The sequence below is a fragment of the Leishmania martiniquensis genome, chromosome 17, assembly GCF_017916325.1.
Source record: "Leishmania martiniquensis isolate LSCM1 chromosome 17, whole genome shotgun sequence".
Lineage (NCBI taxonomy): Eukaryota > Euglenozoa > Kinetoplastea > Trypanosomatida > Trypanosomatidae > Leishmania > Leishmania martiniquensis.
In genome coordinates this window covers 514,153-529,720 of record NC_090152.1, presented here as the reverse complement: position 1 = coordinate 529,720, position 15,568 = coordinate 514,153, and the positions used below count along the sequence as shown (strand labels likewise).

At 62.6% G+C, this 15,568-nt stretch overlaps 4 protein-coding genes across 4 annotated transcripts; all 4 read right to left on the bottom strand.

Moving 5' to 3' along the window:
- Positions 1 to 135: 135 nt before the first annotated feature.
- Positions 136 to 1,755, bottom strand: LSCM1_05591 (uncharacterized protein; the record flags this gene model as incomplete). Its single annotated transcript, XM_067323039.1, has 1 exon — positions 136 to 1,755. One exon carries the CDS (start codon positions 1,753 to 1,755, stop codon positions 136 to 138), a length of 1,620 nt encoding a protein of 539 aa, XP_067179674.1.
- An 852-nt stretch (positions 1,756 to 2,607) lies between these two features.
- LSCM1_05590 (uncharacterized protein) lies at positions 2,608 to 6,588 on the bottom strand (the record flags this gene model as incomplete). Its single annotated transcript, XM_067323038.1, has 1 exon — positions 2,608 to 6,588. One exon carries the CDS (start codon positions 6,586 to 6,588, stop codon positions 2,608 to 2,610), a length of 3,981 nt encoding a protein of 1,326 aa, XP_067179673.1.
- Positions 6,589 to 8,233: 1,645 nt separating this feature from the next.
- LSCM1_05589 (uncharacterized protein) lies at positions 8,234 to 10,402 on the bottom strand (the record flags this gene model as incomplete). Its single annotated transcript, XM_067323037.1, has 1 exon — positions 8,234 to 10,402. The coding sequence occupies one exon, from the start codon at positions 10,400 to 10,402 to the stop codon at positions 8,234 to 8,236; it is 2,169 nt and encodes a 722-aa protein (XP_067179672.1).
- Positions 10,403 to 12,856: 2,454 nt separating this feature from the next.
- LSCM1_05588 (uncharacterized protein) lies at positions 12,857 to 15,082 on the bottom strand (the record flags this gene model as incomplete). Its single annotated transcript, XM_067323036.1, has 1 exon — positions 12,857 to 15,082. One exon carries the CDS (start codon positions 15,080 to 15,082, stop codon positions 12,857 to 12,859), a length of 2,226 nt encoding a protein of 741 aa, XP_067179671.1.
- Positions 15,083 to 15,568: the final 486 nt, after the last annotated feature.

The window sequence follows — 15,568 nt, the reverse complement described above, 5'->3', positions numbered from 1 at the left end:
CCGCAAGCTATGAGCATGCGTGTGCGCGCTCGCGGCCAGGTGCTATCGCGCGTCTTCCTTGCATCTGCGATTTTAAGGTGTGGGGGGAGAGAAGCGACCATTTTATTGAAGCCACTCCGCACAGGTCTCACTGGCTTAGTACACACCCGGTACGAGCGCCCTGCGATGAAGTCGCGTGTAGCGATCGCCGAATGTTCTGACGTACCAGGCATGATGCGCCACTGCCCGCGGGGCTAAGTTACTGAACACATATACGAGGAAGCTGAACGCCGCGAGCGCAGCCGGGCGTGACTCCGCCCCACTGCAGAACACACGCGCGATGAGGCGCAGCCACATAATGGGGTTCATGGCCGACCACCAAGGCAACGAGGAGAGCGGCCGCACGAGGTCTTCCTCAACGGCCGTCGTCACAGAGCAGCAGTTGCCATCGCTCACAGCAGACGTCGCCGCCACAACGAGGACGTAGCCAACCCATTCCACGAGTTCGCCGAAGAAGTTTGCGCAGCTAACGGAGTCGAACCAGCCGCCGACGGGAATTTGATAGCCACCGCTTCTGTCGCAAAGCTGTGTGGCATGAGAAGTCACCGGCGATGGTGACGCTAATGCATCGCCGTGCAGACGCGGCACACTCCGCCTCGCCGAATCACCTCTGCCATCGCTGAAGCCCCCCTCGTGACCTCGGCGCAGGCGCATCAGGTAATAGTCGGCCTGCATGTTGATACTCTGCCCAAAGAAGAAGAGCGCTGAGCCACCCAAGACGCCAACTGCGTAGACAAACAAAAGGACCCACCAACCAACTTGAACAGCGGCAGCTTCCATGGAGGAAGCGCTAAGAGGCTGCCGCTCATGATGCTCGCGCCAGCACCGCACAAAGCTCATCGATGGCGTGTACGCAGGAGCGCACGCCAAAGGCCTCACTGCTGTGTTGGCGGGGCAGGTTGCAGCAGCAGCAGCAGCCCCTGCGCTCGCCAGCACTTGTAGACGGCCATTGAAGAGACAGTAGAGAGTCGCCATCCACGTGACGAGGAGCGGCACATCGTGTGCGCTGGCTGGGATAGAGAGTGGATAGAGACCACTGCGGTGGGCATAGTGGATAACAAAGAGGAGAAGCCCGAGATGCTGCTGCGTGCAGGCCGCCCGCACACAGCCCCAGTAGGAGTCGCATCTGCGCGCTGAGAACTGACAGGCGGCCACCTCAGCAGCCGTCGAGTCGGAGGCGGAGGAGAAAAAGGGTCCCGCTGACGGCAGTGGAGGGCCGTGCCCCATGGCACGCGGGTACTCCAGCAAGACGTGGTAGAGCACCTGGAAGATGGTTGGGCTCTCCTGCAGCATCCAGCTGACACGCGAGGGGAGGGTGAGTCGGAGGCCGAAGGACTTCGCGTGGCGGCCGTACGGAGCAGTCACACCGTACCTCAGCAGCACGTGCGTGACGAAGGCGAACAAAAGGTGGAGCACACTGCTGCGCCACACCACGCGATGGTTGAGGGCGACAGCGTCGGAGTGTGACAGGGCGCGTCTATCCCTGGAGAGCTCTGCGGCGGGTGCCTCTGGACTTGACGCGAGGAAAGGGGGCCGCCGGCCGCTATCGTGCGCCGCCGCCGTGAAAACAGAGGCGCCGCTGGCCGTACCAGAGGTGCAACTACCCTCGTGGGGCACGTAGTAGGGCATGAGTGATTCGGCAAGGTAGCCCAGCAGCACCCACGTGAGCGCCAAGTGCACGACGGCGATCACCCAGGTACGCGCGACAGCGGTCATGGCTCGGCGAGGCACCGCCCCCATATATGGTACAGAAAGAATAAATAACGACGGCCCAGGCAAGCCCTGTTTGTATGTACATGCACAGATAAGGCGGCGTGCAGATAGCAACGACAGTACGGAGACGGGTCCAGGGAGGAAGAGATGTGCGGCCTCGACAGATGTCTTCCGCGCAGCTCTATCAGTGCCCGGGGGGGGAAGGCATCACACAACGGCCAAGTGAAGGTGCGACAAGGTCCGTACGCCTCTGCCTGTGTACGCGTTCAGCTCAAGGCGTGAGCGAGGCAGTTCACGCTCCTGCGTCCTTGCCCGCGCGCGTCTCTGCGGCAGGAAGAGTGAGGGCTGGGAAAGAAGGGGGTGACCTTGTATGACGCAGTGCGGAGCACATTGTGAGAGGAGCGTAGGGTGGACAGAGGGTGGTGGGGAGAATGCGGCAGCGACAGCGGAAGCACAGGACACCCAAAGGACTCGAAGAAGAGAGAGGAGGGGGAGGGCGCGCGTGAGGCGAGAGGTGTCGCCTGTGGAAAGCCGCACTGTCTTCTTCCCTGGAACTTTTTAGCGGAGTGCTTGGCATCACATCCGTGCGCACAACGATCATCTGAGGAAGACAGTGACTAAACAGCGGCGGGAAGCCGGGAGGGGACGGCAGAAGAGTGTGCGCGGCAGCCCATAGTCTTCCACTTCAAGAGCCCCAACCCACGCGCAAAGAGGCATGTGACGGGACGGGGAGGAGGGGGAGGCCGGCAGAGGCACAGGAACGCCATTCCACTACGCATTACCCAGCCGCCAGCGGAGGAGAGGCTGGCGGTACCCCCGGCCCGCGCACGAAACCTTCCACCTCCACTGCCCCTCCTACGGCTGGGACGGCCCTTCCGCCTCCTCCTGCGTGCTGTCCTCCTCAACGCTGCGGTAGACAGGTGCCGGGAGCACCGTCTCCGCAGGGCACCGCACCCATTCCTCTGCTACTTTCTCGTACAGAAGAAGGTACGTGTCGGAGCAGCCGGCACGGCGTGCTCGCACTACCTCCTCGCTGAGCACCTCTACCCGCTCGTCGTTCGCGCGGCGCCAGCGTCGTAGTGGGGGACCAGAGGGACTCCGCGGCGTCTGTGCGTTGGCCCCTACATCCTCCTCATCTTCCTCCACATCCTCCTCGTCATCCTCCTCGCCGTCAACGGCGAAGTCTGACACGTAATGGCCATAGTGAAGGCTCTGGCCGACGTGCAACACGCAGCTCCGCAGGTGGTAAACACACCGAATGGCCCACATAAGGGAAGAAGTGGCTGCGGCGGCGATGGTCGCGCTCGAGTTGGTGCCCATGTCACGGCGCCTGTCATCCTTCAAGCTGTCCTGCCCTGCCGGCTCCGCGCCCCCGCTCGCGTGGTAAGCCTCCTGCAGGGCGGCGGCGAAGCACTTTTTCTCGGGGTTGTAGTAGGAGCTGCACGCTCCGCTCGCCCATGCGGTCGATGCCGTTCGCGAACGACCTCGCCCCGCCTCCGCGTCTTCCCCTACCGCGGCCACCGCTACGCGCTCAAGAAGGTCTGGGCTGCCGTGGTGTTGCCGCTCCCGTCGCCGCTGCCACGCACGCAGCTCCCCTGCGCTGGGCAACGCGTGAACCACCAGTGTGTCCTCGACAGCCACCCGGCCACTATTTTTCTGGATGATGACAGCGCCGTTCGCAAACTGCGTCGAGAACCGCTTTAACTGCAGCACCAGCAGCGGCGGCGGGCGTGTGTAGAAGCAGCCACCTTGAAACTGCGAGGTTCGTGAGCCGCAGCCGTCGCACCGGTACTCATTCAGGGCTTCGTACGCCATGGAGTCGTGCAAGAGGTGCGCGAGGGAGCGGCAGCGGCTGCCTTTCCCCTCAACAGCTATCAATGGGGATGCCACGTCCGCCACTGCCATCGAGGATGAGGAGAAGATGGGCGCGGGCAGGAGCGGGGGTGGCACCGCCGGGAAGGACGACGGCGGCGGCGCCGATGGCCGCGATATGAAGGGCTCCTCCGCGATGTACACGGAGAGGTTCACGCAAACTTCATCTGTGACGATCTCATGGCGGCAGTCGTCGGTGCGGCATCGAATTATATTGAGGAGTCGCGTCTGCACAAGCGTGTTGATCCATACCTCTGCCGCAACCGTCGAGACAGACAGGCGACGCTCTGTCGGAGCGTGAGCAGCACCAGCAGCTGTAGCGACTGCCAGAGGGTCCGACGGGCCCATGGAAAGGGCGGGGGGTGCGCAAGTGCCATGCGGCCAACGCTCCTCTGCGAAGCACTTGTTCCTTCCGTCCTCTGCCCCCTTGTCGCCTGGCCCCACCTCCTCGTCCAACGCTTCCTCCGAGATGCTTTCTTCTCTTGGGCTCGCAGGCGAGCGGCGCTCCAGCACTTCGTCGCAGCGCTGCTGAAGCCTCACCGCCTCCGTCTCGAGCTTCGCCATGATCGCCACGAAGAGCTCGTGCGCGTCCTCCTGATCGCCGAGGAAGAATTCGCCATCAAACAAGTTGGCTACGGCGGTCAGCCGAATGCCATAGGTGTAAACCTGTCCGTCAAAGTCTCGATCACTGTCGTGGTAAATCTTTGTCTCCAGAAGCCGCTGCCTCTCCGCTGACTGCGTCCGCGGTGTGTTCACGAGCGTGGTAAGGTGCTCGCGCCACCGCTGCGCTCGTGCAAGGGCGGCGAGCGCGCCATGCAGCGTGGCGGGGACGCGCTGGGTCTCCAGATCCACTTCGAGAACATCCTCCAGCTCCTCCAGGGAGAAGGTGTCGAGAACGTCGAGCGTGTGCTGAGCAGCCCTCGTTTGGCGCCACGCATACTGTGAGGTTGCCCGCTCTTCCGCCGGCGCTCTTGGCATGGTGCCGGCTGAGCGGCAGACGCCGCCAGATGAGCCCTCCTCTGGCGGCGCACCGACGTCATCGTCCTCGACAGAGGGTCCAGCGACTCGGGCGCGCTTTCGCGCCGCCTTCTTCGCCTTCACCTCCGCTGCAGAGTCCACATACCCGCTTGTCCACAGCACACGCCGCTCCGGCCTCCCTGTCAGGAGCGCCTCATAGCGGCGCATCGCGCACACGAGTGGAGAGCCTAGCAACGCGTGACGGAACACGGGACTGCGAAGCAGCATGGTCAACAAGCTGCAGCCATAGCAATCGTTGCCGGCGTTGTGGAAGCCACTGAAGTCGCGCATGAAAGGGTACATTCGGTAGTTCACGCGGCTCGTCAGCGGGCTGATGCTCTCGTCGGCGTACGGCACCATCACCTCGGGCAGCAGCGGCACTCTTGGGCAGCCTAGCGGCTCAGAGCTTGCCGGCAGAGGAGACGGGGGAGCTGACCGCCACTCAGGCCCAGCCGTCACCGTTGCAGCCTCGCATTTCTGAGAAGGTTGAGGAAAGCGGAGAACACTGTGCAACTCCCTCTCGGTCGCGGTGTGGTCCTCCTCGGCCACGCCCCGAGGGAAGTCGCTGATGTCGTTCTTGATATGTGAACGAGCCGGTATACCTGCAACACCCAGGGACAATGGCGTTGGCGGCATCGAGTGCGGCTGTGGCTGCTGCAGCTCGTGGGGCGACACTTGCGAGCCGGCCCGCGGCGGTGGCTGCAACTGCGAGGACGAAGGAGTCGTGGCCACCGTTGTGGCGACAGTGCTTACACTATTTGCACGGGAGATGCGCAGCGATGCGTTGCTGGGATCCGCCCTGGTAGGGTGCAGCGGAAGCATGCGAGGTGACACCCCAGCGCGCAACGGAGGAGACGCCGGTGGCACGAGCACCGGCAAGGGGGACGTCTTCCTTGATAACGTCGCCATCGTGAAGCCAGTGCTGCCAGCATTGCTTAACGACGACTCGGGTCGTACTGACGGCGGCCGACGAGAAGCATGGGCTACCGTGGCTGCCGTACCCGTTGCTGGTGCAGGTTCCGTCCAAAGCTCATCGGTACTCGGGCAAAGAAGGGCGGCGGTGACTGGCGCCGGCAGAGGCGCTGCGCGACGCTGATAAGATAGAGAAGGGGGAGTCGACGCTGTCTGCGCGGCTGTCGTCCGCGGTGGCGAGCGACTTCGAGTGCGGCTTTGGGCAAGAGGGCTCGGTAGATCATGCGGGGAGGCGGACGGAGTCGAGGTCGAGGCCGCAATATTCACCCGAGAGGCTGGGTAGCGGATGCCGCTCGCGTTGGAGTGGCCGCTGCCGCCCGTCCGACTGCGGCTGCGAGCCTCTGAAGATGCGCCGCGCTCTGCAAAGCTAGCACGTGGAAGAAAGTCGTCCCGGGCATCTTTTTCTCTCCGCATTGGCGAGCCTCCTGCCGTTGCCCCGGCGACAGCGCTACGCGTCCCCTTACCGTTGTCCGCAGGTTCCCTGTCCTCCTCGTCCACATCGATGTGCTGAGCGGCGCTGACGCGCACGCCCTGTGCCACGTCCGACGACCGAGGCCGGCGTGGGACAGCCACGGGAGTGGAAGAGAACGGGCCAGCGGGAGAAGGCCCGATGCCGCCGATTCCCACCAGGCGGTTGGGCGTGCCGATAGCGCCGCAGCCCCCGTCCTCACTGCCCGCTGGGGTGGCGGTGCGTTTGCCGATACTCGTACCATCACCGCCATCGCGACCGAGTGCAAGCCTCGCGCTTGGCCGAGGGAGTGGGGAGACGATGCCGGCGTCGCCTTCGTCGTCCCTGAGGAGGTCGCCACCGCTTGTGCGTAAGCTGCTGCGTGAGAGCCGCACTGGCGTCCCGTCGTCGTTCAAAGCACGGCTGCCGTTGCGCAGGTGCCCGTCATCCAGCCGGCCGTCTTCACGGGTGCCAGACGTGCGCTCCTTCTGTGCCTGCGCCTCCAGCATGCGTCGCCCATGGCTCATACGACTCCGGGGGAGGGGGAGGGGGGAGAGCAGCTGTTCGTGCCACTGCCAACGCTGTAAAGCAGTGCTAATATATATATATATATAAGGCAATGTTGCACAGGTCAGAGGAAGCGAAAGCGACAGTAAAAGAGAAGCGGCGTGTCGCCACGCGTGCCTGACCGAGTGAGCGATCGAGAGAGCGCGTGCGCACTAAGGGCGACTCACATAAACGATGCCACTGATGACAGAAGAGCGGCCCCCACGCCGGTACTACACGATGAGAGTCACGCGGTCGATTATCGGGTGGGGGGAGGGGGGAAGAAGCAAGAGCGAGAGAAGCAGCTATTAGATGTCTATGAGATCAGCGATGTGGAAGAGAGGAGAGCGTGAAAGAGGTCTGGCCGCGGGAGGGAGGCGGCAACAGAACACAGATAGAGGAAGAGAAGGGCGACGAAAGAGGAGGCCCTCCCTAATGCATGCGTTGCGCAGAGACAGCGGCAGTGATAGCAGCAGGGCAGGGAAGAAGAGGAGGAGCCGACGAAAGACGCCACGCAACTTGAAGACGAGCCACCTACGGTATACTGTGCCACGCGTCTTCGTCGTCTATGATGGTGCCTCTGAAGAGCAGCGGATGCCTTTCTTCCCTCACGTATGGCGAAGAGTCGCCCCTCTTCCCTCTGCCAAGCAGTGGAAAGCGAAGAAGAATGGGCGTCGCGGAAGGGGCCAGGCCAGTGGAAGAGGGGGGAAGGGGGGAGAGGATGTCAGGGAGTAGGTTCTTGGCTGAACGTGTTCGATGAGCGCGTGCGCACGCGACAGCTCTTTCGTATACGTACGTGTGCTCGACCGTATGGAGACCGCAAACCGGCGCACGCCTGCGGTGATGCGGTGGAGGCGCTGAAAGCGGGAGGTGAAGCGGGGGAAATAGAAGAGAGGAAGAAGGGGAGGGGGGCTGCAGCTAACGGGGAAGGCCCTCACAAAGGGAGCGGTGGGCGTCGTCCATTGTAGAGGCGTTGGGGATATCCGCAGGGGTAGGGGGATGGCAGCAAAGAGAAAGCCAGGTAGGAGGAGGAGACAGGGTGAGCGAAGGATTGGGGCGGAGGGAAAGCAGAGGGGGCAGCGCATGGAGGAGGGGGGGAGCGGCGAGACGTGGCATCGCAGCCATCAACTGCGATGCCACGGCCGTCAAAACAGTGGCAGATGTCAATGGTGGGAGAGGAGCATTAGAGGCAATAAGCAGATACTTTTTATTTTTTGGTGTGTGTGTCCCACCCCCCACCCCTCGTACCCCTGCATTCGAGAGAGAGAGAGGAAGGGGGGGAGGAGCCTCCATGCCCTCCTCACCGACTCAACCGATATCCGCCCCTCCCACACGACCCGGTTGGCGTCTCCCTCACGTTGAGATTCGTCGTGGTAAGAGAGACAAAGTGTGAACGTTGCGGCTAATGTTGTGTAGTCTATCAGAGGACGACTAACTGACGCGAAGCGGAGGAGGCACGTCCGCTCCAGCAGAGAAACGAGAGCGAGCAAGGAGCAGCGCCCCTTACGCTTCGTACGGCAGCGACTGCCGGGGACGAATGTGTGCCAAGGCATGGAGCGGCGCGCCGCCACCGACTAAAGGCGAAGCGGTGGTGCACGGGTGGCGTGGGTGGTGAACACTGTAGCCTCACGGGCGGAGGCAAGCCAGACGCGCGAGGTCAGGCGACAGCTCATAGGCGACGGCGTCATGTCGCACTAGTCGGCAAAACAGCGCGCTGAGCCGGAGCGCCGCTGTATCGTCATCCGGGCTGGGTGGACAGCGAAGGCCGTCGGGCGAGGAGATGCCCTTTGGGGCGACATGAGGGCCTGCGCCGCTGCCACGGCTGGCACTGGTCGTGTAATGCAGCCACAGTGCCTTACTGTTGCCTCCGAACACAGGTCGCAGCAGCGACGCCCATAGCAACCAAGCCGCATCGAGTTGAGGCGGGGAGGCGTGCCCGTGGTCGGCCGCTGCGATCGCGCACACCTCGGCTGGGCAGCGTGAAGAAAAACTGTGCGTGGCATTGCGTATTTCGCCGGCGGTGAGTGGGGCCACGTCACCTCGCAGCAGCAACAGCAGCATCTGGGCGGGACAGTTCGTCGTAGCACTACTCTGCTCACCCTTCGCGGATGCGGGGCAGAGCCCCGCATTCGACGCATTCGGCGTCTTTGCCGCAGCCGTGCGGGCAAGGCTCTCCAAGGCGTGGGACATGTACAGTGCGAACGCTGAGGGAGAGCAGCACAGGGGAATATGGCCATTCCTGCTCTTGCCACCACTCATCTGTTCCGGCCTGGGGCGGCCAAGGCGGCCTGCATCGAAGCAAGGATCACTGACGATGCGCAGAAGGCTCTTGTGCAGCTTACCTCTTGCGTCTTGGCTATCCACGCCCACCAGGAGAACCACTGTCGCCGCCTGCGCATCGCGGTGCCCGACGGGAGCTGCCGAAGAGGACATCAGCGTTGTCGCGTCTTCGTGGGCTTTCGAAGTGCTGCAGGTGGCGAGGAGGTCAGCCTCCCGCAGCCAGAAAGCGGCCTCCTCGATGGAGCCTACAGGCACCCCCTCGAGGGTGGGTGCATGCGTCCTCGGCTGAGGCTCGTTCGCCGTGGCCGAAGAGGGCGCCGACGAAGGCACGGCGCGGCTGTCATGGTGCATGTGCCCCACTTCGAGCCAAGTATCACCTGGAACGTTGCTGCCGCTCTCTCTATAGAAGCCCTTCACGCCGGCCGTCGTCAATGGCAGCACTGTCTCCTCGTAATCCTCGGAAGGTGTTGCCTCCATGGTGACCGTCAGCTGCTGGTGCCGCGCGGCTGCTGGAAGTAGCAGGTCTGTCCAGACAGACGCCGCAGCTGCAGGGGCTGAAGCAACCGATGTCGCAGCCCCTGTCCCACAGAGACGAGCCGCGTCCCTCGCACCTGCGCAGCCGGCAGCGAGAGTGATACTCAGAGCACGAGTGCCACTGCGTGCCGCCTCTCGCTGAAGGAGCTGAAGGAGGCGCAGACATAAGGTTGCTGGCTGACCAGGCCATTGATGTCTGTAGGGGTGACCGCATGACTCAGGTGGAATGCCGCTGACTGAAGGTGCTGTGTCTTCTGCATGCATGCCGCTAGCCGAGATGTCGTCTTGGCAGCCGAGGCAGCTGCCATCCGCAGACGTGCTGAGGAAGGTGTGGTGATAGCCATGGAGCACGTCGCGGACGGCGTCGGTTAAGAGCGACTTGATGCTTGGCGTGGTGAAGAGCTGGTTTGCGTCCACGTCAACGTCACCACCTTCATTGTTGTGCCGCTGAGCCGCCGCGCCCGAAACGTCGCCCCTCTCCTCCTCACTGAATTCATCGCCCTCCTCACCGCTGTGCATCCCCCCGGCTGTACAGCCGCTGAGCTCGACAAGGTCGTATGTGAAGGCCTCACCCGTGGGCGTGTGCAAGAGACTGTACGGATCCATGCGGCACAGCACTGGTGGTACCGACGATGGCGACAGTGAGGAAGGTGGCGGTACCATCAATAGCACGGCGGAACGCTGGCACCTGACGTGCTCTGCGATGCGACTCTCAAGGCTGTGGCAGAGAGACTGTGTGTGGCTGAGATTAGCCGCTGCGTTACTTAGCTCAGCCTCCGCATCCTCACATTCTAAGAGCCGCTGGGCCGTGCGCGCTTCCGCGGCGCGCAGCATCGCTCGCAGCTCCGCCTCCTGGCGTTGTGCCGTTTCGTACGCATGTCTGGCCGCCTCGTAAGCCGCGATACGCTCCTCCACAGACATCCGCGTCCTGTGCTGCGTAGCGCGCAGGACGCGCAGCTGGCGGGTTGCCGAGGAGATCATCCCGCCTCGCCCCGATGTGTACGGGCGCGTGATCGTCGCTTCTTTTTTTTATAGATGTCTTTGTTCTCTGCCGAGAGGCCTGCAGTCCTTCAGTGTGGTGAGAAAGCGGTGAGGGAAGCAGAGAGAGGGACGAAGGGAGGCGTGGGAGGTGGCACGTGTAGAGGCGACGAGATGCGAGACGACATATGAGAAGAGAGCCGACCCTTAGCGGACGTCCACACATGCTTCCTGCCTGCGCAGCGTTTTCTGTTGCACTCGCACGCGACCAGATTCGCCTAGCCCATTACAGCGGCTCGACCGCTTCTTCGGTTCTCCGCCCCTCTAGTTCGCTCCATGGCGCACAGCGGCGCTCTTCCCACAGGCCCTCTTTTCTTCGGAAGCGCCAGGGGGAAGGGGAAGGGCGTAACGACGGTCAGCTGCCAGATGCCGTGTGCAACCAAAGTTTCGTTTTCTCTTAGCTTTCCATGTAAGCTGAGGTGTGTGTGTGTAGGGAAGAAGGGGGGCCGTGGCGCTGATGTTGCATCGGTGCGAACATCCGTCCTCAGCAGGACGCAGGCCAATACGACTCCGCACAGCGTGCTCGCCACCTTCCTTCGATAGAGACTCACCCCTTCCCTCTCTCTTTCCGGCTGAGCCCCCGATCTTCATCCTCGCCTCTCTGCCCTCCCGGCTGTAGCAATCACCACAGCGTCTGGTGGCTCTCTTGGCCGTCGAGAAAGGGGTTCAGAGGCAGTGCGGGAAAGAGCAGCGAACGGGAGGGCGACTCCGCGATGGCACACAGGAGTCGGGCGAGTTCCACTCGCCAAAGTTTGTCTGTGTGTATGTGCGTGTGTATGAGAGAGAGAGAGCGGCGGCCCTAAAGCACTGGCAACGCAATAGGGAAGGAGTTGAGGAGAAAGACAGCTAAGACAGTTGCTCTTGCGTGCACCATTTCTGCGATGTGGATGTGAGCCAGTGCAGACAGAGCTGATAACGGAAGAGGGGATAGATCCGTCCAAGACGCGAGATGAGGACGATGAACATGACGATGACAAAGAGGAAAGTGGCCAACAATGGCGAGGAGAGAAAACGCGAAACGGATGGAAGACAGGCGTGAAGTCAGAGCTTCATGGCAGCACACACACACACATATATATTTATGTATGGCCAAATGCAGCCACGGGGAAAAAAAGTTGCGTACGTATCGATGACTGTGAGGGAGAACGAGATGGTGGTCGCGGAGAGTAAGTCGCGGGTACAGCGCAGGCAACAACGGTCACATCAGGAATCAGTGAAAAGACCAAACGCAGAAGAGCAGCATTGACACGCCGACGCGCGTGCTGGTGCACACCGAAGGCGACCAATCGAGAGCGCCACTGCACAGCACACCCGTGCCGGAGGGAGGGAGGGAGGGGGGAGAAGAAGGCGGTGTGAGGCAACGCCGACGCAGAAAGGTGAGTACAAAGGAGGAGAAGCGCCCTTAGCAGAAAGTGGGGGAGGGGGAGGCAAGAGACGGAACAAAGCCAGCCCTGTCGGGTGCTCAGCAGGCAGGCAGAGAGACAACAGCACATGCATACATCACCTGGCAAGGCAGGACGAAAATAGCATAAGCGATGGGAGGATCCGAAGAGAAGGCGCGGTCGCACGTGCGAGACGGGGCGAGCTGATGGGGCAGCTCGTGAGGAAAGGGTGCGCCAGGCATATGTCTACCTGACGCCCAGCACACCGGCAGAGGACAGCAGCGGCAAGAGGGAGGGGGGAGGAGGCGGGGGACAAGAGCTCACACGTAACACAAGATAGGGATGTCGAAAGGATTGATATGCTTTACATACGCGCAGACACATCTCCATGCACACAACAGAGGGGGGGTGTGAGACGTCCTTCCCTCCTCTCTGTCCCCACCGCGAAGATGCAGAGTGCTTCCAACAAAGGGACGCTGCTCAGGGAGGCAGATGCGCAGGCGACTGGGATGCGATAGAGATACGATAGACGAACTGCCAGCGATGTACACATGTAACACGTAAGTCTGAGCACGCCCCCCTCCCCCCTCTCCCTCTCTCTTCGACAGGCCCCTTCCTCGCAGCTTTGGTTTGCCCTTCTTTCGCTTTCAAGATACATAAAAATATGGTCAGACGTGCCTTGACACGTTTTGCATGGCAGCAGATGCATTCATGAGGCGTCGAAGACGTACATGCGGGCATTCATATATATATATATGCGCACCTGTGTGGGTGGGTGTGTGAGTGTGTGGGGGGGGGGGTGAAGGGTGAAGACGCAGATGTGTCTGCCCGCACCATCACACTTGCAGTGGCCGCTGCGCACATATTCCCTGCGTCTCCTGTTCTGTCCACTGTAGCAGAATAGCAGCTCAGTCGTGACCATCATGAATGCATGTGCGCGCGCGTGCACGCCACGGTGAGGATGAGAGGAGGGCGCCCGCAAGGGTGCGATGACGTCTGCTCTCCTCCACATACACTATGTCATGAACTGCAGCCCTACAATGGATTCAGGGGTGCCGTTGAGTAGCAGCTCTGCCCCTTGCTGATCCACCGCAAGACCAGGGATGCAGCACATGATTAGCAGGTCAATCGATGTCCACGCAAAGATGCGATACCGGGCACGCAGCATGTAGCGCAGGTGCCACCCAAACAAGGCCGTGCCAAGGCCGTGATAGCAGCAACAACCAAACGGGGCGCCAAGCGTCAGAAGGTCTAGGAGGCACAGTATGCATAGGATGTCAGACCGCGACCTCGATTCCACCCCCAGCCAAGCGCAGCACGGAAACGGCGCCGTCTTGGCGCCACGCATTTCGGCGTCTGTCTGCAGCGCCTGCGCCTGAGAGGCGATGGCGCACCGTACACAGAAACAGCGGTACAGAAGATGGCCGCAGTTTTGGGTGAGCCGCAAAGGCAAGTCTGCCGTTTCGCTGCCGGGGATGAGCACCACCGCTGGCAAGCTTGCCGTGAAGCGGGCGGAGAGGCGGCTCAACGGATTTGCTAACGCGGCTGGCGCGCGGTGAAGGACCTCACTGTCACTATGAAGATTCTGCGAAGCTGACTGCCCTCGGGGGGATGACCTGATGGGCACGTGATAAAAAGCAGGGGTAGACGGCAGGGCAGCCAATGCGCGCGACCCGAAGCGAGCAGCCCCGCTGAGGCCACGTGGCGCATGCTCTACAGGCAACACCGACAGCCTGGAATCTGAGAAGGCGACGCTTGGCTGCGATGACTCGAAGAAGTCCGGCTCCCATGACGTCCGCGTCACCGCGCTGAGCGGCACCGAGTAGAGGGTGCTACGCATGCACGGAATGCAGAGAGGAGGGTAGCACAGCGGCTGCTCCCACCCTGGCCGGTCCAGTACCGCGTTCGCTACAACAAGAGGACGCGTTGTCAGCCGCAGGCGCGGCCGACTGTGGAAAAGAAGACGCACGCGACGCTCCTCCACGGTGGCGATGCGGGCCCGCCGCAGGACTGCTAGATCAGTCGATGATACGTCTCTGGCTGGTGAAATGGCGGTAGAGTCGGGGGTGCCATGAGCGACGCCGTGCGGGCCTGGGCCTTCCGCTGACTCCGCGTTGGTGTTCTCCTCCTGCAGCGGTGGGTGCGTATCGGCGCTGCCTCTGCCGTCACCGCCACTGGCTTCCGCGCCGCGGCTCGGCGGTTCGGCCCGTCGCTCCTGCAGGCGTGGCACGGTGGCCAGTCGCGCATCTTCGATGACTCTGTGATCCGTCATCCGCAGCACGGCGGGGTTAACACCCTCACTCAGCGTGAGGAGGTGATCGGTGCGCTGTTCTTGCTGCAGAGCATGGAAAAGCGTTTTCGACAGCTGCCGTTGACTCGGTGTGGCCAACGCCGCCTGTGCCCCCGCACACGCATTCTGAGCCGGACTCTGCTGGCCGCTTGCGCACGGCTGTTGTCGCGGCCTCTCCTGCTTGTGCGGCGGTGTCGCTGGCAGCCAGCGAAAGTCAACGGCCGGCGCTGCAGGCGACGCGTCCTCCCCGGCCCTGTCGCGGTGAGTGCATGTGTCGGTGGAAGAGGTGGCGTGTGTCGCGGGCGTGCTCAGTATGGAAAGCCTGGACAGCAGCGCGTTGAATGTGGCAGCGGGGGTTGAAGCAGCGCCTCGCTCTGCCAGCGACGTTTGTGCCGAAGGAGCTACTGGAGGCCCAGCGACTGGGCCAGCAGCACTGCTGGCCGAAGCCGGGTCGCTTCTGAAACTCAGGGCAGCATCAGGGTCGGGGCTCCTGTATGGGTGGCGCCCGCCGTCCGGCGAGTTGACGAAGTCCTGCGGTGGCGTCCTGTCCGCTGGCGAAGTCTGCACTGCGCGCTTCGAGGAGTCCGAGAAGCCGCCGCGGAGATGCTGATTAAGGACTGAGCCCCCCGTGCTCCTCTGCATCTGCTGCGCCGTCGCCGCACTCAAGGCACCGCTGCTACTGCCACCGCTGTCCGCTTCTCTCTCCCGGCCATCATGACAGTCCCCCTGACCGAACTGGGGGAGAAGGCCCGGCTCCCTGTTCATCCCCGGCGAATGAGCAGTTGCCCTCGTCGCCGGCAGCAGTGGGGACGCTGGCACCGCCCTCGGCAGGAGCGCGGATGCCGGCGGCCTCCCTACCGCAGTCGACGTCGTATTCAGCTGAGCGCTTTGCGCGCCAACATGACGTGGGCCCTCGCCAGGCGCTGCAGCGTCGGCATAGTTCGCATTCATCTCGTTCCTCACTTTACAGCAGGCTGCTGCGTCTCAGAGGTCGCCGCCTCACACCTCTTCTCTCTGCCCTCCGACGGCTTCTGCCCAACCACTGCACGCGCGCGAGAGGGAGAGAGGGGGGAGGGGGACGCGCGGTGCTGTGTTAGGCAGGACTGTACGCACGAGAGGAGTGCGGGGGGGGGGGGTAATGGAGGCCGAAGGGCGCCCAGGTGACCGGCAAGATAAAGTTAAAGGGGGGAGAAGGGAAGTGTATACAACGGTAATATGCGCAACATTCGAGGAGGAGGAGGGGAGGAGGTAAGCCCGAGGAAAGGGGCACACCACCACTGCGCATGCAGGGGCTTCGCCCATGCGCCCTCGAGCGATGGGCGCGAGGGCGCCTCCTGCCAATGCACGTCATAGCAGGCGAGTGTAGGCGTGAAGGATGACGAAGGCGAAAGCGTGGTGCAGACGCGAGATAAATGGTGGAGACGCTACACAGACGCA